The following is a 25,002-nucleotide window of genomic DNA, read 5'->3' on the forward strand; positions in this document are numbered from 1 at the left end:
AACCCCTTAGTGACCAGTCCGTTTTTTAAATTTTATTACTGTTGAGAACCAGGGCTATTTTTACATTTCTGCGGTGTTTGTGTTTAGCTGTAATTTTCCTCTTAGTAATTTATTATACCCACACTTATTATATACCGTTTTCCTCGCCATTAAATGGTCTTTCTAAAGATACCATTACTTTCATCATATAATATAATTTACTATAATTTTTTTTTTTTTTTTTTAAACACACCTTTTCTTACTTTGACCCCCAAAATCTGTTACGCATGTACAACCGCCAAAAAACACCCGTGCTAAATAGTTTCAAAATGTTGTCCTGAGTTTAGAAATGCCCAATGTTAACATGCTCTTAGCTTTATTTGGAAAGTTATAGGGATAAAAGTACAAGTAGCACTTTGCTATTTCCAAACCATTTTCTTTCAAAATTAACCAAACTTACATTGTAACTGATATTTGTCAGGCAGTGGTGTATCCCGGTTTTGTGCTGCCCTAGGCAGGACAAATCTCAGACACCCCCCTCACTCCCCCACCCAACCCTTCCTCCACCCGCCTTCTAAATACACACACACACAGATTCATTGACAGATACGCATACATTAGCTAACAGAAACACACACACAGAGTCAGACACACACACACTAACAGACACACTCACACTCACTAACAGACACACTCACTCACTAGCAGACACACTCACACTCACTAACAGACACACTCACTCACTAACAGACACACACACTAACATACACACACACACACACACACTAACAGACACTCACTCACTAATAGACACTCACTAACAGACACACAGTCAGACACACACACTAACATGCACTCACACACAGTGAGACACACACACACACACTAACAGACACACTCACTAACAGACACACTCACACTCACTAACAGACACACAAACACACACTAACACACACACACACACACTAACAGACATGCACACAATAACAGACACACACAGTAACATACACTCACTCACTAACAGACACACACACTAACATACACACACACACACACTAACAGACACACACAGTCAGACACACAATCAGACACACACAGTAACAGACACACACACACTGTCAGACACACACACGCTGTCAGACACACACACACTAACAGACACACACACTAACAGACACACACTAACAGACACACACTCCCACACAGTCAGACACACACACACACACACACACTAACCGGCACACTCACTAACAGACACACTCACACTCACTAACAGACACACACACACTAACAGACACACACACACACTAACAGACACACACAGTAACATACACTCACTAACAGACACACACACTAACATACACACACACACACACACACACAGTCAGACACACACAGTCAGACACACACACTAACAGACACACACTCACACACAGTCAGACACACACACACACACACTAACAGACACACTCACACACAGACTAACAGACAAACACACACTAACAGACACACACACTAACATACACTCACACACTAACAGACACACACACACACACTAACAAACACACACAGTAACATACACTCACTAACAGACACACACTAAGATACACACACACACACACACACACACACTAACAGACACACACAGTCAGACACACACACAGTCAGACACACACACTAACAGACACACACTCACACACAGTCAGACACACACACACACACTAACAGACACACTCACACACAGACTAACAGACAAACACAGACTAACAGACACACACACTAACATACACTCACTCACTAACAGACACACACATTAAGATACACACACACACACTAACAGACACACACAGTCAGACACACACACAGTCAGACACACACACACACACACTAACAGACACACACCCACTCACTAGCAGACATACATACACACACACACTCACATGAACACTTTTTTATTTTTTTTATTTACCCCCCCCCCCCTCCCCCAGCCTCCTTACCTTTGGGAATACTGGGGGGGTTCCCTATCTCCCTGGGGTCTAGTGGGGCTGCCGGTCGGGCTGCTGGGCTGGTTGCTGGGCGGGCGGCTGGCGAGGGAGCACTTCCTCTGAGCTGTCTGCTCAGCTCCCTCGCGCGGCGCAGAGTGAGGCTGGGAGCCGGAACATGACGTCATATTCCAGCTCCCAGCCTCACTCTGTGGTGCGCGAGGGAGCTGAGCAGAGTGCTCAGAGGAAGTGCTCCCTCACCGGCCGCCAGCCCAGCATGTCAGTTAGCCGTAAGGCTAACAAGGCATTTGCCCTGGGCATCTGGGGGCTGCGTTTTTTGCCGCCCCCTGGAAAATGCCACCCAAGGCAAATGCCTTGTTTGCCTCGCGGCTAAAACATCCCTGCTGTCAGGAATCCCTGAATAACCCTTTACGTGTATCTATATTTTTTTAAAAGAAGACAACCTAAGGTATTAAACTTGGGGTATTTTGACTCTTTTCATGCAACCATTTTACCACCAATCTATGCCAAATTAAAAAAGAATGGGTGATTCATTTGACAAACATAGCAATTTAAGAATACATGTACTGAGAACTGAGGACTCCAAGCACTGCAGCAGACCCTCAACACTCAAGCATATGAATGCTGTAAACCGCTGAACAGGAAAAGCATACAATCAGCTTACACTCCTGGCAATCAGCATACAATCCAATTCCCCCAATAACGAGACGACACTTCGTTTTGAGGTCAAGCAGAACTGACTGTACTGGCACATACAGCCTCTTTTATTCACAATCCACAAACATAGTACTGCCCACAGGGTTTTGAAATACAACCAATCAATCGGCACAATACACACAGACACTCCCACACAAAATCCTCCCCTCTGCCTGTGATATGATTACTGAACACAATGGGTAATATAATTACCACATGCAGAGAAATACAGTTTTTACAAAATATTAATAACTTCCAAAATATACATGCCATTCACAGAAAACACACATTTTCAGAATCAGCATGCTTGAAATATACACATACTCAAAAATCAGGGCAATCGGTTCAGGGGTTAAAAAGTTAAGGGAAAGTCCTATTTGACCAAATGAAGCATGGCTTTTCTGCCCAAAACCATTTCCACAGAGTCTTCTATCCTGGAGATAATTGGGAAGTAATCCAATTATCTCCAAGGACAGAGGCAAAACTCCATTAGCCACACGGTAGCAAAATACAATAAAATACATAAAAATATATAACTGTGCAGCTATTGCATAAAACAGGTACACCCAACACATCCCTAGATAGCCCAGATCCGAGCGCACACCATGACCGAATGGCGCCCAGATCACACACATACAGTCCAATTGCAACGGAGCCAAAGTCTTTCACATAGTCCTCGTTATACGATGGGCTCCATGGCACAGCCATCTGGGGCAACACTGCCCACACAGGGAAAGTACAGAACGACCCGGCCTTCGGGTCTTTGCAGGGGAAAATCAAGCATTTTAACATGGGGCCATAGTCACAGGGCAGGAGGCTGGCAATCAGTCTTCTCCAATGCCCAGTGGTGAGGCTGGTTCCGCCACAGGTTGCTTTCAATTTGAAATCCAACCAATCAGAGTGCTCTGTCATTTTACACAGCGTGGGAAAATTCCAAAGAACTTTCCCATGCTGTGTAAAATGACACAAGCACTCTGATATATTGGATTTCCAGCCATTCTAAGGTCCGGTTATATGTTATCCTTAGTCCTAGGTGTGACACAGTACTGCGTGCTGGATCAACTGGTAATCCTGACACCAATCAGAGCGTTCTGAGCCTAATTACAGTTCCTGGGAAGGCTTTATAAGCCTTTCCCCGCCCTGCAGAGCTCAGTGTGCGCCGTGCCTTCCATGGGTGAAGATGGAATTTTTTTGGCCAGGCATAGGAAACTTCTATAAGACACATAGTTCCTACTTTGTCTTATGTTTTAAAGAAAACTAGAGCAGACAAAAGAGCTTATAATCAAACTTACCCTCCCTACCTCCTAATCAATATCTGCTGCATGCTGGTGGGAACAGAGACTACTGGACTCTGGGTAAACAACAAATGCGTAAGCGCTCAGTAACAACTAGGGCAGCAACCCTATAAGGGAATCCCTCAAAAAATCCTTAGAATACAACAAGAATAATAAAAGAAAGACAAGGGCTGCGCCTTGTAACATTCAATAATCAGTATTTGAGGGTAATCCAAATAAGAGTCTTAACTGGAATGATCTTACTCAGATCAGATAGTCTATAAAGTGCTTGGTCAGGAACAATGTCCTCGCTGTCCTTGTCCGGGCAGATCCATTCATATGAAAAGATAAAGCATATAGAGAACCAAATAGTGTAATATGTCCAGTCTAATATAAAAGAAGAAAAGATGGTAATAAACTCACATATATTGGAGCTATTGCTAACTCTAGTGTGAAGAGCGTACAGCTAAACAATCCCCGCTTATGGGATATGGAGTAGGGTTCCTCCGTCAAGTATATGTTCAACACTCAAAGAGAAGGGTAAAAGGAGACAACCAATAGTGCTCACTGGATAAAACAATGGAATTTAAAATATATAAAATGGTACTCACAAGAGAGGAGCAAGCAAACTGCTCCTTGATAATAGCGTTGGTGGTATGTTCACCACCTAGGATTACTCGGAGTCCAGGATGATAAAATGCCAGGTAAAAGGTAAAATCAATATAAAGTGTATAAAAAGATGATTGGCACAAGTAAAGTGACCAAAAAAATCTTTAATGGGCTAAAATACAGAATATAAAATATCCCCATGCGTTTCGCCTTACAGGACTTCTTTAAAATGGAATAGAACATAATACCTGGCAGTGTAGGTTTAAATAAGAATACAGGTGATTAAAAACTAAGGTCAGCCAATCAGAATGCATATAACAAACAGATAGCTTTGATAACTAACTCCCACTCAGACTGAACGCAATAATCTGTGCATGACCCCACCCCATCAGATTGAACACGGTGACATGTCCATGGCCCGGGTTAATGGGTTAATGAAGTGGTCTGGGTGCCTGGTCCAGCTAGGTTTAACCCTTTTTTCTATAAACATAGCAGTTTCAGAGAAACTGCTATGTTTACATTAGGGTTACTCCAGCCTCTAGTGGCTGTCTCATTAACAGCCGCTAGAGGCGCTTCCGCGCTTCTCACTGTGATTTTCACAGTGAGAAGATGCCAGCGTCCATAGGAAAGCATTGTGAATGATTTCCTATGGACTGGCTGAATGCGCGCGGCTCCTGCCGCGCATGCGCATTCAGCCGAGGAGGAGGAGAGGTCCCCGTCCGGCGCTGGAGAAAGAGGTAAGTTTAACCCCTTCCTCACCCTAGAGCCCGGCGAGAGGGGGACCCTTTGCAGCCACACCAGCGGTTATTCTGTCGCCAGTGCACATATATAGAGATAATCACTATATATATGTGTGCACATTGGGAATGAATCGCCCGGATGCCGGAACCCCCCAAGATCGCCGGGTCAGTGACAAACATCACGGTTGTCACCCTGCTACTCACAGATACTCACACTGTTACCCACACACACTGCTACACAAACACCACTGCACATACTGCTACTACTACTCACACTGTTACACATGCTGCTTCCCATACTATTGCATGCACACAAATACACATACTGCTACCCACACTGACACAGGCACCGATACACACATACTAACACACATGCTGTTACCAACACTGTTGCATGCACACACTGCTACACACACACACATTACACAAACACTGAATAAATACACAGAAATACATACACAAACATTCATTGACAAACACTGCTACACATGGGCACACACTACACAAACACACTATATGTGTGCGTATAATCAACTTGTTTTTATTATATTTAAATTGTCTTTTTTTATTAGTTTGGGTGGTTGTGAGAATTGTGTGCTGGCAGACACTCATGTTGTAAATTATGTGAAGTAGACTATGGGAATTAAGGAAGTGTGAAAAGCAATTATAATGAGATAAGAGGCTACAAGCAAGATGGTAGAGACGTACTGGATACCGCACTCACCAAGTAACCCAGGTGCTCTGAAACCAGGGCTGGCCTGACCTCCCTTCCAAGATATGCAGAATAAATATTGGTTCAGTCACTCCGGGATAACAGAAATAGCTGCTTTATTGGGGCAAACACAGCAACTTTTCGACCCTACCGGGTCTTTATTAAGATAGATAAAGACCCGGTAGGGTCAAAACATTGCTGTTTTTGCCAAAATAAAGCTGTTGTTTTTTGCTATCCCGGAGTGCCTGAACCGTTATTTCTTCTGCATAACAAGGAAGATGGTAGCTTTCCTAAAGAGCTGTATTTTCAGTGACTTTTAAATGTACTGGAGTCTTATCCCTAATTTTCTCATTAATGACTACCGAAATATTATGAGGGGTTTTAACAAGAGATGTTAATCCTGATTTTCAATCTATCATTGTGTTTTTTGGTCTTAATCACATGTATGTTCTGTTCTCATATTGTTCTGTGCTTAACACATTATAAAACCTTAAAGGAACACTATAGGCACCCAGACCACTTCAGCTCATTGAAGCGGTCTGGGTGCCTATAGTGTCCCTGTCCCACTTAGCCCTGCAATGTGTTTTTGTGAAACTGCAATAATTGTTTACCCTTTTTCTGCCTGAGGGGAAGGGGAAACCAGAGGGCTCTATAGTGTTAGGAATACATATGTGTTTTGCTAACAATATAGAATCCCTTTAAATAAGATTTTGAAAAAGAAGAAGAAAAATTAAACAATTTTTCTAACCCTCCTCTTCATTTGCAAGTTGAGCCTGGACTGTGCCAGGAGTTAACCAGGTTTTGCTAAATCTTTAATTTACATTTCAAAAGAAAATTGAGCATTGCATGAAAAAGGTTGGCACGGGTTATATGTGATTTCTGTTCCAGAATTCACTTTTATAAATAAGATCATCATTCTAAATAATAATAAGATGCTTGCGCCATAAAAGTTATTACACTGTGTCCTACTCTGTAATCTTGGATTACAAGACTATGGAGTGCTGCATTGTATTCTGTAATCGTCAAAGACACTGTAGCTGTTGTGGACTGTAACTTACATCCCTCTTAGCCAGGCTATAACTGACTGAAAAATATTAAGTTATAGGTCACAAAATCAGGACACCTACTAATCCTAAATTACCCTGTTATATAACCCCCAACATTAAGAGTTATGATATTGGGATAGGGCTTGGGAAAGTCAGTAAGGGGAGTGTCAGTGACGCCACAAGGGCTGGGACCACCATGACTAGCCATCCCAGGCCTCCCAACTGTCCTGATTTTGGTGGCATAGTCCTGATTTTGATGTTGTGCCTTACATCTCACATCACACTAGGACAATGCAGTTATGCAGAGAGCGCTTCAACTGCAGTCTCTTCATGGTCTGCCTGGCATAAGGCCAGCCGGTAGGTTGTCAGACAGCTTGGCATACACCTTCATTTAAACTTTAAAAAACAATTATTCACACACGGCATCAGTGCCACTCATATAGTCCTGTTAAAACGTGCTTTTTTGGCATCAGCATTTTTATGCTACACCACTGTATATAGCACTGGGGAGTCTGTGACTCACCCGGTATCCCCTCTGACCTCTGGTCTTCTCTATGGCAAATTCTTATGACCAGCTTGAAGCTTGTTATTGGGTGAGTATATTATGCAGAAGATTTTGAGATTCCTGCATTGTAATTACATTGTAATTATATGTGACTCTTGAACCCCCACAGTGCACAACATTATTCCATTTGCAAAATTAAGTACATCTAATTGTACTGTTTTTTTTTTCTCACTTTTTCGTACCAGTTCCCCCCTCCCCTTACAGTTTCTTTTATTTGATGTTCTGGAAATCTGAAGTTGCCTTAAATCAGAGGTCACATTCTATGCGCATCTACAGTAATGTCTTTGTTCTGGGTGCTGACGGAGAAGCGATTTTAACATCCATAATATATTGTCAATTAAAAAGAAAGCCAGCATGCAATATACAGTCTTCTGTAATCCATTCTCCAAAAAGGAGTTTTGGACTTCACCCAAATTTATGGAAACAGATGCTCTCTAATCCCAAATTTGTCCGATTAAACATGCTGTCATGACGCCTCTAGCTCATTGTCATGTTTAGTACAGATGAGAAGTCAGCTGTTAGGGAGTCTATGATGGAAATCTGACTCACACCTGATTCATAGATATCTTCCTTCCGGGTGCCAAGGGAATTTAGATGAGCAAGCTCGAAGACACTTTGTCTTTCAATTGTTTATTCACAACTTGGCAAAATTAAGTAAGTTTGGGCCTCTAGTCTGTTGTTTCTCCGCCACAAAGGAAAGGGAACCCAGAGAAAATTACCGGCTAAAATGTTACTGAAAAAAAATGCTTTTTAAAAAAAAAAAAAAAAATGAACTACAATATGCAAATCTTTGCTTTAGTGATAACTAAGCATTTACAGAGATAGTCGTGATTTTTCTTGAACAACATAATATGCTAAATAAAACTAGAAATTTAAACAAGGGACAGGAAGGAGAATTTTGCCCTGCAGTATGGCATGACTGCGTACACCTGGCACACCCCTTGCAAAAAGTCTGCCATTACAATGTGCATCACACATGCCAACTACCCCAGGTTTATCAGTGCAGTCACTAGTGGGTTTTTTTTTTCCACTGAATTGTGCAGTCCTGATATGTCTTGTGTTTTTAATCTGGTGTAGCGCATGGCTGGATTGCTGGTGATTAAATTATTATATTCCCGTTACTCTATTTTTGTCAAAATACATTTTTTTTTTGTATTCTAAGTGAGATCAAAATGTAGTACGCAATCCAGCAAAGAAATGAAAACCTATATACATATAAAGGCACTTAAAAAAAATAAATTAGGTATCCATTCTTCAAAACATTAGAATTGGTTAGAAAATCAGGAGGATAGGGGAGTATGACGTGGTGTCACTCACTGTCTGGGAAGTTGTTATTAGATTTGAATAGGGTACTGGGCCTCTAATCCACCAATTGTGCTGAAACTTTATAAGAACATTAAAGGGTATAGTGAGCCATGACTGATAACTTTATTTCCATACTATCGGAACCCAAAGCCATGACCATATATACATTAAGGCTCTACAGACCGCAAATGTTATTCTGTATATGAGATTCTTTTCTCTTTTATTGAACCATACATTTGCCCAACAGTCGACAAGGAGCGTTTTCGGAAAAATTCTTTACAAAAGGTTTCCAACCCTTTTCCAATAAGATTGGACCACCAGCCAAGCTACCACATATGGACATATGTGCCCGTTGCCTCTCAGTGCTCAAAGTAGTTTCAATTAGTATTGGTGGTACAGTTCTAATATTCACCCCCTGCCTATCCATGCTTGCTGTTTTCTTTTTCTTTTCTTTTTTTATTTATTCTTTTATTAAGTTTTACATGAGGATTAAAGTAGAAGTAGAAGAGACTCACAGGTCTAAAATATCCAAAAGTGGTGAACGGTCACGCATGACCAATTGCATTGGTATGGTATGTAAGGTAAAAAGAGAAACATAATGTAAAAGACAAGCATTTCACATGCGTGACTCGCAAGTCACTATATTGAATACTCTTTTAATACTCAAACATTTATGCATATCTTACCCTACCCACCAAGCACCTCGGACGCAGACTTCTGGAGGTTGTCACTATCTCTAGGCTGGAGAGATGTAAGTTAATTTAAAGTAGTTGGAGTTTAGTTAGACTATAATTTATGTAATTGTAGGAGTTGGGGACTCAGCACTTGTGGAGTAGCCACCTCTGAACTGTCAGGTAAGCTCAGCTCATCCAAAACCTGCTATAGAGCATCTAGCTAGGTATGTAAACTAACCTTACAGCCGAGAGCTTTGCATGCTACTTTACTGAAAAGATTGGACAGCTAATTAAAGAATTCTCCCCACCTTGCCTTTCTCTTTCTCAACCACACTTAGATCATGCCTTTCCTACCCTGATCCTCTTCTTTAGCTTTCCCTTTAAGTCAGTGGTGTCCACACAGTCCATCCTTGCAAGTGCGCTGTCTTGGTGTCATATTTGATTCTAGCCTCACCTTTGAGCATCCAGCATGTTACCAAATCCTGTAGATTCCACCTTAAAAAAATAGCCCGCATCCGCCCCTTTCTTACGCAAGATGGTACCAAAGAGCTTGTCCATGCTCTAGTAATTTCCCGCATGGATTGTAACCCTCTCTTAATTGGTCTTCCCAAAACCCCCGCTACAGTCTGTAATGAATGCTGCTGCCAGACTGATTTTCCTCTCTAGTCGGTCCTCTCACACCTCACCTCTTTGTCAGTCCTTACATTGGCTTCCTTTATCCTATAGGAGTCATTTTAAAATGCATGCCGCTCTGCCCATGACCATCTCCTGTCCGCTACTCGCACCCGTACAGCCAACTCACGCTTGCAGGACTTCTCGCGGGCGGCTCCCTTCCTATGGAACAGCCTGCCTACCGCCATCAGACTCTCCCCTAGTCTTCAATCGTTTAAGTGGTGCCTTCAGGGGCGGTCTGACCACTCGGGCAGATCGGTCATGGACCGAGGGCCCGAGGCAGTCAGGGGGCCCGGCTGCATTCACCTTTCTGAAGTGGAGATCAGAGATTGCAGGGGCCCAGGATGATACAAGGGGGCTCTGCAACATATCACTCAGCAAATTAATTCCCCCACTCAGTGTGAGACCTGGCAGCTTACCTGCTCTCACTGCCAGGTCTCCTCTCTCTCTCCCTGCAGCTAGTGCTCAGTGCTCAGTGTGAGGATGGGAGGGGGCAGGAAGTGACATCACACCCCCTGCTCCCCTCTCACACGGAGCACTCACAGCATAGATGGAGAGTGAGAACAGGTGCCTGGCACAGCAGATCCTCCCAAGCTGGTGCAGGTAAGCAAGCTATGGGTTAAAAGTGCAGAAACATATCATGTAGGGGTGAGACAGGGCAGAGGCACACAGGAGTTTATAGAGGTGTGGGTAAGATGCTGGTGAGACACTTCAGGGTTTATTTTGTTTGTTTATTTATTTTGTTGTTGTTTTTCTTGATGTTTTCGTATTTTTTGTGCTGTGTGTGTTTTTATCATAAATTTGCGCGTTTTCCACTTATAGGGGATTTTTTTTTTATTATTTAACTAAGGTGTCGTTACCCGATATTGATTGCTTGCCTGCTTACAGAATATTTTTTGTACAAGCCTTTATATAATGCGTATTTTGCTGTTTGTGTATTCCCTATGCTTATGAATTTTTAAATGTGTCATGTATAAAATTTAATCAAGATGAAATAAAAAAAATTAATGGGGTGGGTTAAAAATCTAAAGGGAAACTTTAGTGCCAGGTTTCCAACCCTGTAATTTCCTGATTCCAGCACCTATGTCACTCGACGCTAGTTCAGGCTCCGCCTCCACTCTTGAGACCTAAGGCACATGTGCAGCAATGGCTGCGCTCGCATTAGTACTTTCCCCATAGGAAAGCATGTATAATGCTTTTCTATAGGGTTTTACATGTTGCTGGATGTCCTCATGCATAGAGTAAGGACGTCCAGTGTCAGGCGACCAAAAGACTCCTAGCAACCCGGAAGTCCCTCTAGTGGCTGTCTAGTAGACAGACACTACAGGTGGAGTTAACCCTCAAAGGTTATTATTGCAGTTTCCTAAATACTGCAATAATTACCTTTACAGGTTTAAAGGGACACTGTAGGCACCAAGACCACTATAGCTCATTAAAGTGGTCTGGGTGCTGTCTCCCTATTGCACTTAGTGCTGCAATGTAAAACATTGCAGTTCCATAGAACTGTAATATTTACATTGCAGCTCTAAGTCTGCCCTCAGTGGCTGTCTACCAGCCACTAGAGGGCTTCCGGAATCCAAACTGACTTTTGGTCCATTATCTGACGCTGGACATCCTCACAGACCTCCAGTGTCAGATTTTCCCCATAGAAAAGCATTGAATGTTTTCCTGAGGGGAGGTTTAATGCGCTTGCGACCATGCACATTAAACCTCCCCTCAGGAAAACATTCAATGCTTTTCTATGGGGAAAATCTGACCTAACCTAATAATAATAATAATAATTAAAATAATAATAAAGTGTGTTCTTAATTATTTGAAGTAAAACGACAACTTCTCATCCAATCGGTAATAAATATATATATATATATATATATATAAATATAAATTAGGGGGGAGGGGAGGGGAGGTCTTAGAAGTGTCATCCTATGAGCCTGCAGCCTATTTAATGGTATTTTCTCTCTTTTTTTCTGGGGACATAAAATGTGCAGCAGAAGTGCATGTCTGAATGAACTTGCACTGAACATGGCAAGAATTCTAATGCTAGAGGATTGAGTCAAATTAGGTAGTTCGATATAGCTCTATCCTAGAACTGAGCGCTTCCTTCTTCACTTCCTGTCAATCATTCTTATAAGCTCCACCCTTTACACCTGTCAGTCAGTATAGAGATCGATGGATGTTTCAAATTCTCCCCTTCCAATGCAATATGGATTGCACTGGTCTATGATATAAATTGTCAGATCTTTACTGTAATTTTTTTTTTTTTTTTTTTAAATGTAGCTTCATACAAAACAATGTAACATAACTTAGGTAGGTAACATAGGTAATTTAAATGTTTTGTTCAATGATATAATTTAATGAGAAGTGATATTCTCCTTCCAGCAACTATATAAGCTGAAAAAAAAGTATTCTGCAATCTCTCTAGCAGTCTAACCATATAACTGTTTAATCTAAAAGTATTAAATCTGCATATGTATAATTATAAATATGGTTGAAAACAATAATTGGTCAGGCACTGTCACCACTTTGGAATATCATTTAATTGTCAATCACTTGCATTCTCTTGTGTGTCAGCAGGGGGCGGTGTGTTATAGCCAAGAGAGTAAAATGATGGTTATTAAGATTTAAAATGAGGGTTGTTCTTGCTGAGCTGGGCTGGGCTGCATAAGACAGCCAATGAGCTTTTTAACCATCTGCTCAGTAGTGAGAAGACTGCTAAAACTCGTCTGTATCTCACAGCTCAGGGGCTAATCTCTTGAAGCCACTCTCAGACACACACAGAGCTCTCAGCATGACTTCTAACAACAGAATCCAAGGTAAAACAAAAACAAATAGATTTGCAAAATTATCCCACTACTTCTAACCACTAAAACCTACAACTCAGATGGGTTTTAACAAGTTTGAGATTTATTGCACAGAATCACCATCCTGTTAGACCCTATGATGACTTTCCATGCATTGCTTGATCTGTCAGTGTTTAAAGTAGTACACAACCAAAAGAAACAGAATGCATTATTTATAGAGGAAATGTTTTATTTGCTACAAAGTATTTAAGCAACATTTTCACTGATTTTTTTTTTTTTTTTGCCCTAGGTGGAAAAGCATTTGGAATTCTAAAGGCACAACAGGAGATCAGATTGGAGGAAGTAAACCAGGTGAGTTGGTGGCATTCTAATGCCATGCTTTATGCCCAGTTATAGAATACCATTACACTGGCATACATCATAGCGCAGGTCTAAAGGCTCTAAATCTTTACTGAATCTCTTAAAAAAAAAAAGGTCTGTCATTTTCTTATAACTGTGTATAAAGCAAACTGCATCATAGCGTTTAATTCAAACTGATTTTATTTATTTTATGTTTCTTATTTTAATTTGTACAACAGAACACTACTTTATTTTTTTTTTTAATTCCATTTGTCGTTTAACAACATATCGCACCCCTGCACAATGTACCAATATCCCCCCTTTTGCAAATTAAGTTTTTTTTTTGTTTGTTATTTTGTAGAATTCGCTGGAATAATTTTTTTAGATTTCTAAATTGTCCTATAACTTTATAAACTTTATTAGTTGATTGCTGTGATAAGGTTTATAAACAGCCTGGAAGTTTAAACTTTTTAATTTTTTCTTTCATAAAAGGGAAATCACTGATATTATCTATTATAGAATCCTGCGGTAAAGATTAAAATCCTTTATCTAGCGGTGCTTCTAGATATTATGAGACATTGGTATGTTTGACTTTCATTTATGCTTGGTTTAACTAGTGTTATTATCTATGGGAACAAATGAAGAACAAGGAGCACTGCCTGTAGTGTATATATATGGATATATATCGTTATATAAAAAAAGAAATGAAAATAAAAAATATATTTATTAGTGAACAAGATACAAGGTGATTACTTCATACATCTACTCCTAAGCCTTCTGTATAGATGCATACAGGGGCCTACAGAGATACTATGCAGAAATAAAAGGTTTAAAAAGGACAGTTGACAGCACCTAAATCACAGCTGTTCTCAGATTTTACACTATCTTTGCGGAGATAGTGTAAAATCTGAGAACAGCTGTGATTTAGGTGCTGTCAACTGTCCTTTTTAAACCTTTTATTTCTGCATAGTATCTCTGTAGGCCCCTGTATGCATCTATACAGAAGGCTTAGGAGTAGATGTATGAAGTAATCACCTTGTATCTTGTTCACTAATAAATATATTTTTTATTTTCATTTCTTTTTTTATATAACGATATATATCCATATATATACACTACAGGCAGTGCTCCTTGTTCTTCATTTGTTCACTAACTTTCACGTAGGGTTAACCCCTTCACTGCCTCGATACCTTTACACCAGGCTTTCATTTCATGTTTATTATCTATGGGCTTAAATCTGTAAGTTCCACTCTTGTGGGTTACCTTTGGCTCACTGATATAACATATAATTAGAAGTGTTTGCCAACTGCAGTGTGTAACTTCCTCTTTCGCTATGTGATCATGGTGTAGAAACCCGAGGTTTTCTTTTCTGTTTGGGAAATAAGAATGAGGTCACAGGTTTGCTGAGTACATGAATACATTTGTGAACTTAAAAGTAAATTTTTGCTGTAGCACAGTTGATGGAGACGTAAAAGCGGAACGTTCACCTTCAGGATTTTTAATATTATGTTTATGTATCCCTAAATTTAAAAGAGCAAAAGGAATACAAACATATATTTCTATCGCTATAGTGCATTTCTAACTATTTGGATGTCTGGCCTCCCTGGTGTATTTAAAATAAATAAATAGATTAACTTACCTTGCCCCTTTAAAATGTTTACCTTTCTGCTACCACACCTCCCTGGCTGTGATCATCAATATTGATGATCTAAGCCAAGCCAATGTTTTCCCATAAGGAAGCATTAAGAGGCTTATGCGCATGCGCAGCATTTGCCACACTGTGCTAATCAAATGCTTGACCAGTGTATAGTCGCCATATGGGCAGTCGGAACCTTGGACAAACCCCCCACATACCTATCCCAATAAAACACGGACACTATGGTATATGGGTCAAATTGTCCACAGCTTTTATTAAATAGTAATAACTTAACATAGAAAAAACAGGTCATTGCCCCATACCCCACCTTAACATATCCTTCTGGTATATATAAATGGCAATGACCCCAATATAAATAACATATATATATATATATATATATATAACATTATTCCAACATGAACATAACTTAAAGTGCCAACATTTTATTATAAATTAACCATGGTACCCCATACCCCACCAGGTTCTGAGCCACGTTCTGGCTCAGAACCTGGTGGGGTTCTGAGCCAAGTGTCACTTTAACAAATATGTGATTGTGAGGTGTGAAAATTAAAATTAAATGTGGAAATCCACACCTCTTGGAAATGGTGCCTTCACCTGGGTCCCTGTCAATCATTGTTATAATCTCTGTTCATTAAACCTGGGAGTCAGCATAGTGGAAACATACAGAGAAGAAGAAATATCCCCCTCCTCATTTGAATTTTGTGCCATGGCTGTGCCTGGACTGAGCTGGATTGTGATGTCACTTGCTAAATCTTTGACATGGACCTGTCATAGTAAACACAAGTTAGATTAATTCTAAAAAGCATTAAATTCCATCTTTACATTGTGCTAATTACATTTTAATTTAAAGCTTTGTAAGGTTTTGGCAACCTGTCAATCAACCTGTCAATCAATCTGCAGCATTAGAACTGTGTGCCGGCAGCGCAGTGGGTGTGTTGCTGTGATTTGAGCGACAGAGAGAGCAAGATAATCCTCCCAAAGGTGCAATGCAGTCAACAGAAAGTTTCCCAGAGGGGAGCAAAGCCACAAATTGTACAGGCATTGTCAATGTAAGGCCTCATTTAAATCAGTGGAGAGTTAAATTCCTTGGGGGGCACTTGCCTCTTCTTGGCCTAAGCTGCAGACTCTGATGCCCAAATGGTTCTCCCTCTACAGGTGTTTCTCATGCTTGCTCTCTGTATGGAGTATGGGATGCACCAAGGTTGATGCAATGACACTTGCATATCAGCATCCGCAGTGGGCATTAATATGATTAGATAAGTGTCACCCAAGCAGGACCAATCACACGAGAGAGTGTCAGCAACACACACAGACACTTCAGGATGGCGATGCTGGAGCGAGGGGCAGTAGCATTCCAAAGCAATCAAATATGTAATTTATCAATTATCTATTTACTAACTTGTGATCTTTTATCCGTTAAAGTGGACCAGCCAGAACCAGTTCGGTTTAATACAATTTTATTTAAAAAAATGGAGCATCTGACAAAAAAGGGTTAACCTCTTAAGGACACAACTTTTGAAATAAAATGGAATCATGACGGAATATTTCCGTCATGTGTCCTTAAGGGGTTAAGAAAAGGTATAGGTGATTTTCAGTGTTCTCATTATTCATAATTCATGGTTCCACTTTAAAAAGAAAGATACATATTGCTGTAGTCTTCCTCTTTCCAATTGTTGGCTCTATGATGCAGACAGTGGCATACTGCAGACTAAATTGATATCTCTTTTTTTGTTCTGAGCATTAAATTGAGTGCTATTTCCTTTTTTGTAACTTCTCTTCCATATCCGTGTCATAGGACTTTGGAAAAAGAGGAAGCTGGTGTTGTTCTTAAAGGGGAACTGTTACTTGTCAGGATTTTTAGTATCATAATTATTTAACCCTATATGTGATTGCAAAGTCTGAGAAATACAACTAAATGTATCCAACCACTGTACGGAGCTCTATCCCTGACTTAGATGTCTCCATTGGCTTTCTGTCAGTTATTCAATCTCAGCGTTTTGCAGCTGTCAGTCAGCATAGAAAGAGCGAGGAGAGAGAAGGAGACCTCAAAACAATGTTTCTTCTCCTCCAATGCAACGTGTGCCCTGACTGTGCCAGGATTGAACTACACCATGATGTAATTTGCTGAATCGTATACCTTTAAAAGAAAACTGAGCAAATTGTGAAAACATTAGCACAAGTTGTAGGGGATTCTCAGTGCTATCAATGTGCACCCCATACTATAAATACTATGAGTCCCTTTAACATTGTGAACACTGGAAATTATCTTAATGGTAACCCCCATGTGATGAAGTCTGCAGCATCTTGTAGGCATGTCTCCACTAAAAGCTTATAAATTGTCATTGAACCCAGAAGTGATATTTAAAATGGCGCAACAGTGGTGCTAAAATGCAGCGTTATGAATGGTGTTCTAAATAGGCCCACTCTTTTGAACATGCTGTTGTTTTTTTTGTTTTTTTTAGCAGACGAGGCAAGCAAAAAACAAACAAACACACTTTATTTAAATTTGTTTATATGCTGCTGTTATTACCTCTAGAGACAGGTTTCTTATCTCCTGGTCGCACACAAATAGATTTGGGGTAAAGCTAAATTATACTCAACAATAGGTATTGTTAGTTGTAGGCTTTTGGGACTTAACCCCCGGGTTGTGGGACTGTTTGGCCCCAGTTCTTTACAAGTAGTGGTGGGGCAAGAAGATATTAGTGTTGGGGTTTTTATTTTATTCTTTTAGGTTTATGCCACGCATTGTTTCTCAAAGCAGCCACCTGATGTAAAAAGAAAGATCACTATTATAAAGCTACACAAAGCTACTAAAGGGCAGGCGATGGTTCCCCCAGGTGACTGTTGGGAAGAGGTTCTGGGAACAAAATGTTACTGTACACCCTTTTTTTAGTGTGGTAGTGTGGTGGCATTGGACTGAATACCTAGGTGTCCAGAATGTACTTCTTCCTGACTATACTTTGATTGAGACTCTAGATGGGATTGGAAGCACACAGCTCATGGGTATAAAGGAGTGGACATAGAGAGGTGAGGAAATGTCATGACATGAAAATACAGATCCAAGTTCCAGGATTCAAATAATTGCGTTAAAATACAACTTTTATTAAGAAAACATAAAATATCACCAGGGAAAAAAAAATTCACCTTAGGCGTTTCATGTGTAGCTACCATACTTAATCATAGGCATGGTGTTAATGTTATGATGTTACCCCCTTCTTTGTTAGTGTAGGGGTCAGCAAGATTTGCTTTGTGCCTAAAGGAAAACTATAGTGTTAGGCATACAAAACTGGTCATGAAAGAGTTAAAAACCCTTCCTTTCACTTACCTGATTCCAATGCCGGGCACCCTCGGCGCTGGCCCAGTGTCCTCCTCCTGCGCTATCATAGCGATGGTGCAACCTTCGAATCAATGCTTTCCTATGGAATTTTCAAGACTCTGGACGTCCTCACGCAAAGTGTTAGGACGTCCAGCATAGTTTCCCGGAGTTAAACTCCATGTGAATCAAGGAAGCGCCTCTAGTAGCTGTCTGGGAGAAACAAGAACTGACTAAGCATTGTGGTAGTTGTAGTTGTACACCATCTAGGGTTCTAGCTTCGCAACATACTTGCTTTATACGCTGCCTGAAACTAATGGGTATTATAGTCGGACCGCAGCTCAGGAGACACCATTTTCCTTTTTTCGTATCCCCTGTGGTTACATTCTAAACGAACAACAGAGCAAATCGACTTCACTGCAAAAATAGCAATAATATAAAAAATAGAGGTTTATGTTATCTTTTAAGCCTTTCCAGTGCCCAGCGGAGATAATGAGATTTAAACGGTGCCTTCCGTATCCCTCCTCAGGTTTATTTGGGTGAGAGAGGGCCAAGTCCCATTCTCACAGTGACAGAAATAGAAATCGATGCTTGATATCTCTACTGTCAGCTTAGTATAGAGATACAGGGGTAATAATCACACTGATTATAGCGTGCAGCAGTAATTATACCGTACCACTAATGAGCTGCTCACACTGTGGACTTCAACAGACAGCGACTCACACTTGTAATTGCAGTTTCCGTCATTGGCTTTTGAATATATTTTTTTTGAATATTGACATAGAAGGAGTAGGGGTCCTGAGATAAGTCACATCCAATTGTTTGTGCTACACTGAAAGAAAATGTCACATTTGTTACTGCTGTACAGACAGAAGAAGGGTCTCTTGTGTAACAGAGCATTTCAGCATGCATTAGTATCCTACCATTCAATAGGACTTCACATAAAAACCTGAAAGACTTTCTCCAGCATTCTCTGACGTACTTTTATGGCAGCACAAATTGCATTTGATATGCGAAAATTACATAGTATCGCTATATACATGAGAGCATTTGTATCTATACATTCTGCTAGTCAAATTGCTTTAGCCTTCATTGCGTCAACAAAAACAGCAAATATTGCAAATATGGCGGTTGAATGGCGGCACTCTGTAATCCAGAGTCCTGTAGTCTGCAGTTTTTTGTAGTATGTAGTCACATTGAGTATTGGCTTGGCCAATGTGATCAGTACTGCCCCATACATTGCCATCTTGGAGGAGGTAGAAATAACTACATTTGCACTACGCCATTTGTGGACGACTGTTTAGCATAAAAAGTCCACAGATTTTTGCCATTGCTCTGTGTTGAATTTATATACATAAATCCCACTGGTTTGTTTGTGTCAAACCATTTTTGAGTGTTTTGGCAAATAAAATGAAGCTCTCTTGCTGCCTACATCCCAGCACCTCGCCTGTCATTTGGCCAGTGTTTTGATGTAAACATCAGCATTAGCCCATCTAAATGTAGGCTGTGAGAGCTGGTAGGTTAGCTGGAGTGGGCTAGCCCAGCACACTCATTGCCTCGTTAGTTGGACAAGCTAAAGAGGTCATCCAATTTTACCTTAGAAATGCCGCATTGCAATGGTTAGGTTGTAGGAATTGGTAAGCCCAATTTTTTGTCAAGCCATTTGAAAATGGTTTGACGCATACCGGAGGAGGTGAAATCTACAGACTCTTTGTCCTATAACAACTAAAATGAGAGCTTTGGGTGCCTCTGCAGTATGGCTGTATGAAAGTCATTGTGGGAAATATATAATATTATATTTAGTATTTTTCCATCTTATATTCCTCTGACCAATGTGACATGCACTTGTCGGAAGGAAAATCACAGCAACTACAGTGTATGCATTGTAGTTGGTGTTCTGAACACCTGAAAAACCACCAGTAGGAGGGTTCTGCTGCTCTGTGCTGTCACTCAATTCTCAGCGTAGGGGTTTATGTTATCAGAATATCTGTATGCTGATAATTGATTGACAGGTGAGGGGAGGGACATGTCTTTAAATGGATTTGTTATAAAATCCAGAATCTTTTGGGGAAACATGATCCATCCATAATTATAATGTGTCTTTTGTGCTTGTCCACTGTCCTCACAAATTATAGATAAGGTATTGGGTTGCTTTTTACAGTCAGTTGCTTTTTATACGGTCATGGCACACACAAGTTATGCTCAAATTAAAGAGCATATAATGGAAGCTATTTATTGTGTTTGCAGAATTGCTAACAAGTATACTGATTACAAAGTTTATTTAAAACTTGGTCCTTACCTAACCTGTCAATCAGATGCTGTAGTTGCAGTGATTATAGGGAGTGCATCTTCCTGTTTGCCAGAGCCATATATTAACAAGGTGACTAGCTGATTCACTGCCAATAAAGCCAGAATGTTGGCATTGTAAAGGGGATCCCCCGTGATCGAGGACGTATTTCTGTGGCCACTCAGGGAGTGGGGTGGCAGAAGGTAGTTGGAAATTGAAGTAGCTGCTACACTCTGGAACACCTACACATCCAAAATGTTACTGAGCATGTGTAAGGCCTCATTACAGCTCAGTCGCTGATGCTCAATCGCTGTTATGCCATCTTTTACTATAGTAGTCCCTGAACATGCGTGGCTGTAATTTTGGGATAGCTACCAAACATCAGCCCATTTAATATGTTACTGTTACCACAGGGGGGAAAAGGGGGGGGGGAGGTTGCAGCCAGTTAATGTGTTGCCCGTTACCCTCACCTGACATTCTAACCATTGCCTACTACATGCTATGCTTTTCCCAGGTGTCTGGCATCAGGATTCTTAACTATGTTATACCGCTTTCTTATAGTGCAGGCATCCAGATCTTTAGCTATGTTGTACCTATTTTCATTTTTTTGTCCATCACTTTACTAGTTTTTGTCACGTATTCATCCGCTTATAGAAATGTGGTTAATGACATTTACTGTCCACACAGGAAAAGTTGTGCCGAGCAGCAACCTAATCCACAGAAGGGTTAATGCTGAGCAGCAATTATGCAAATGAAGCCTGGTAACTGACTTTGGGGTCAAAGGCCGGTTACAGCCTATCAGAACTAAAGGAGGGGTATTTAGGCCCAGTTCTCATCCTGCTCAGTGCCCTGTCGTGCTTTCTCTTGTGGTTGTCTGAGAGCGCGTTCCTGTTATTAGTTTTCTAGCTGGTTTTTGACTTTGGCTTTGTTTATTGACTTCTCTATATTCTGGTATCCTGACTCCTGGCTTTCCTCATCACTGCGTCCCTTTCTGTGTTCCCTGACCTCGGCTAGTATCTTGACTATTCTATGTATGTTAAATCCGGCCATTCTAAGGACCGGTAATACGTTACTTATTTGTCATCCGTGCTATACAGTTCTATGTGCTGGATCAAACAGTAATCTTGACAGTTTTTCATTTTGTCTTAGGATTTCACTATCCAGTATTCCACCTTTTGGAAGTCCTAAGCCCGTACCTCCGAAGTGTCCCTATTTAGTAGGGACAGTCCCTACTTTGGGCCCAAATCTCTCTGTCCCTCTTTTCTATCATAATATCTTACTATTCTAGGAGCTCCTTATTGTTGATGTGTCTGAGTGTATAACAGAGCTCCACAGCAATAATACTCCTAATAATGCTTTTTTTTTTTTTTTTATTCTTTATTTAGTTGTGCATTTAGGGTACAAGTAGGCAAGCAATGCCCCAACAGCGATTGCTAGCTTAGCAGTCAACAATAGTAAACATTTGATGGCATTTAAAGACATAGCACATTTTATATTTTTATTTTTTTATTTCAACACAGATAATATGCATCATGTTGAACAATATACAATAAGTCACATGTAAAATAAGGCGAAACAGTAGACAGGTCTGATAGATAATGTAAACATACAAAGCTATAATTAACAAGTACTGTCCTGGAACCAGCTTAGCTGAAAAGAGACTATAGATTGCCGTATCTAATGCAAACTCGCTGCACATGTTAGTTAACGTAGATGCTTCTTAGGGCTTTATCATGTCAAAACTATGTAAGATGCCCATGTTCTCAGTAGTATACAATGCATTTAACCCCTTAAGGACACATGACGTGTGTGACACGTCATTATTCCATTTTATTCCAGAAGTTTGGTCCTTAAGGGGTTAAGCTAGCTTTTCAGGTTACTCTAGTCTATCTTGTTGTCGGGTACAACACATATAACAGTTGTCTCAGTTGGTACAAAGTTAATCAAATAACATGCAGAAATGAAATAAAACACGAGAGGCAGGATAGTGTTCATTTTCTTGTGTATGTTGTGCCATATTCCCCAAATTTCAGTGGGTAGGGTGGGTGGCCGATAAGTCCTTGTGCTAAGGGCAGCTTACCCGACGCCTGTCCGAAGGCATACAGAGTCCCGTATCCAGGCTGGGTGTTGCAGGTTGTCCCGGTGTGCTGAGGGTCGGCAGGTAAGAACTGTCACTGGGGGGGGGGTCCCTTGAAACTTCCATTGAAGTGAGCTTTCCGGTCTGGACCTGCTGCTGTTGTGGCTTTCTATTATGGGGGTTCTCGTGCCTTGCTCTGCGTGGTTGAGTTGAGTCGGGAACCGGCTGGAGGTGTTGCTTTCTCCTGCGCCCTTTGCCAGCTCTTTTCGGCTTGGGGGTTGCTTGCTTGTGGCTGGGGTTGTGTGATGGCACTTCAGGTGATTTCACTGCTGCCTCCTGGGGCTGGGCTTGCTTCATCCTGTCGGCTAGCTGTATCCAGAAGGCCGCAAAGGTACGTTCTAGCCGTGCCAATATATCGGGCGCTTCTTCCCTCTTGTTTGCTCTACACGTGGCGTCCGCCATTTTGTCCTGCTCTGATGCTGCAGGCTTACTGTGTGGGTTCGTCGCTTGTCTCCTGGGTAGCCGGGCTTTCTCCCAGGGTTGGACCGGGATAACCCCCACCGGTCCGGGGGGGAGACCTTCTTGCCTCCCAGGCCGCTAGCGAGAGGACGGGGAAAGCGGCCGTCTCTCCCCAAGTCCGGCGCCCGCAGGCCGCAGTCATGCATCTCTGGGCTCTGTGCTCTTATTTTCTTCCGAGTGGTATCGGGAGGTTCGGTGGGGCACACTGAGCTCAGGCAGGGTAGTCTCGTATATGTAAGTGCTTGTATTGCCGTTTATTGCGCGCTTAATTGAGTTTAGCTGCAGGAGCTCTGGGACCATGCGTCTAGTCAGGAAGCTGGTAAGGCTCCACCCCCACATTTTATATTTTAAGTACATTATACAAGTCAAAGTTAGGTGAGATCGATTGTGAGACCCCTTGTGGGTGTGGTAAAAGTGGAAGTCATCTTGATGGTACCTACGGTGAATTTGTACCTCCTTCCACTAGACTATGTGTATGGCATTTAAGAGTTGGTTCCCCGGAAGGAGGGGTTAGTAGTAATTTGTGAGCGGCGGTGGTTACTCGGCCATGCGGTATGCAGGGCGCTAGTTAACAAGTGTCAGTGCGTCCTCTCTATGTGTGTGCTCATTTCTCGCTTATGGTACAGTTTGGCTGATCACCTATAAGGCTATTGGGCTTTGCTAATTTGGTACTGGATGCGCAATAGAAAGGAAAAGAAAAATAAAATAAAGAAAAGAAACACATATAAAGGAGAACAGCAATGCATATAAAACGAAAAACATTCTCTAACTGTGGTAGGCATGATGGTTAGTAATGGTGGAACACAAAAGTCCCCTTGGGTGATTTCAGCTTCTGCTCCCTCAGGTGAGTGAGCCATTTGGTGGGGCACCTCGTTGCCCTCTCGGGGTAAAGTCCCGAATAGTGGCTGGGTTCAGCTGGGACAATCCCGTTCCACTCGGCGGTGATGTCTGCCAGATGCCTGTTGATTGTAGGTGTGCTTCTAGCTCCTTATACCCCTGTGCTCTGTGGGTAGTCCCGTTTTGTGTAAACATGACAGCTTGTGGTGTACTCCATCTATAGGGGATATCTTTGGCGCGAAGGTGTTGCAGTAGAGGTTGTAACGATTTCCTCCACGTAAGTGTGCTCCTGGTGAGGTCTGGGAAAACTGTAATTGAGGAGCCCTCGAATGGAATGGGAGTTTTATTTCGCAAGGCCGTTAGGAGTGTAGCCTTGTCTGAGAGTGCTTGGAATCTGAGGATGAGGTCGGCCATCGCTGTCGCCGGCGCTCTGGCCGGTTTAGGCAGCCGGAACATACCATCAAACTTCAGGGATTTTGCTTGCTTAGGTGGGAGCAATCCTCCGATGAAGCGCCGCATGTAGTGGGGTAAGTCAGCAATGTCGACCGAGTCTGGTATCCCCCATGACTTTTAGATTGTACCGCCGCCTCTGATCCTCAATAGCTTCTAGCCTGTCTGATGTAGCTAGTTGTTGCCGTGCCAAGTCTGCTACTTGCTTTTCCACTTCAGTGATCCTGGTGTCTTGGGTGGCAGAGTGGGTCTCCAGCTGGGAGATTTTAGATGTGGCCCCTGCTATGGCCTCTTTATATCCAGCCATATCAGTTGCTAGGTCCTTGCGGAGATCCGCCAGCATCTTTTTAATTTGGTCTGCAGTGACCGGATCCCCGGTCCTCTGTGGTGCCGTTTTGCGGTCTGGCATGGTACCATAAGGTGGTCCATCCAGGAGGTCTGGTG

General features: G+C 41.6%; 1 protein-coding gene across 1 annotated transcript in view; it reads left to right on the forward strand.

Moving 5' to 3' along the window:
- The first annotated feature begins 12,974 nt into the window (after positions 1-12,974).
- The window catches only part of AIF1L (allograft inflammatory factor 1 like), a 78,836-nt gene continuing 66,808 nt past the window's right edge, over positions 12,975-25,002 (forward strand). Inside the window, exons 1-2 of the mRNA XM_063432467.1 lie at positions 12,975-13,088; positions 13,366-13,427. Of these exons, the coding sequence (XP_063288537.1) occupies positions 13,064-13,088; positions 13,366-13,427 (87 nt within the window). The 5' untranslated portion in view covers positions 12,975-13,063. The remainder of the gene's footprint in view (positions 13,089-13,365; positions 13,428-25,002) is intronic.

Source organism: Pelobates fuscus, chromosome 9 (genome assembly GCF_036172605.1).
Source record: "Pelobates fuscus isolate aPelFus1 chromosome 9, aPelFus1.pri, whole genome shotgun sequence".
Lineage (NCBI taxonomy): Eukaryota > Metazoa > Chordata > Amphibia > Anura > Pelobatidae > Pelobates > Pelobates fuscus.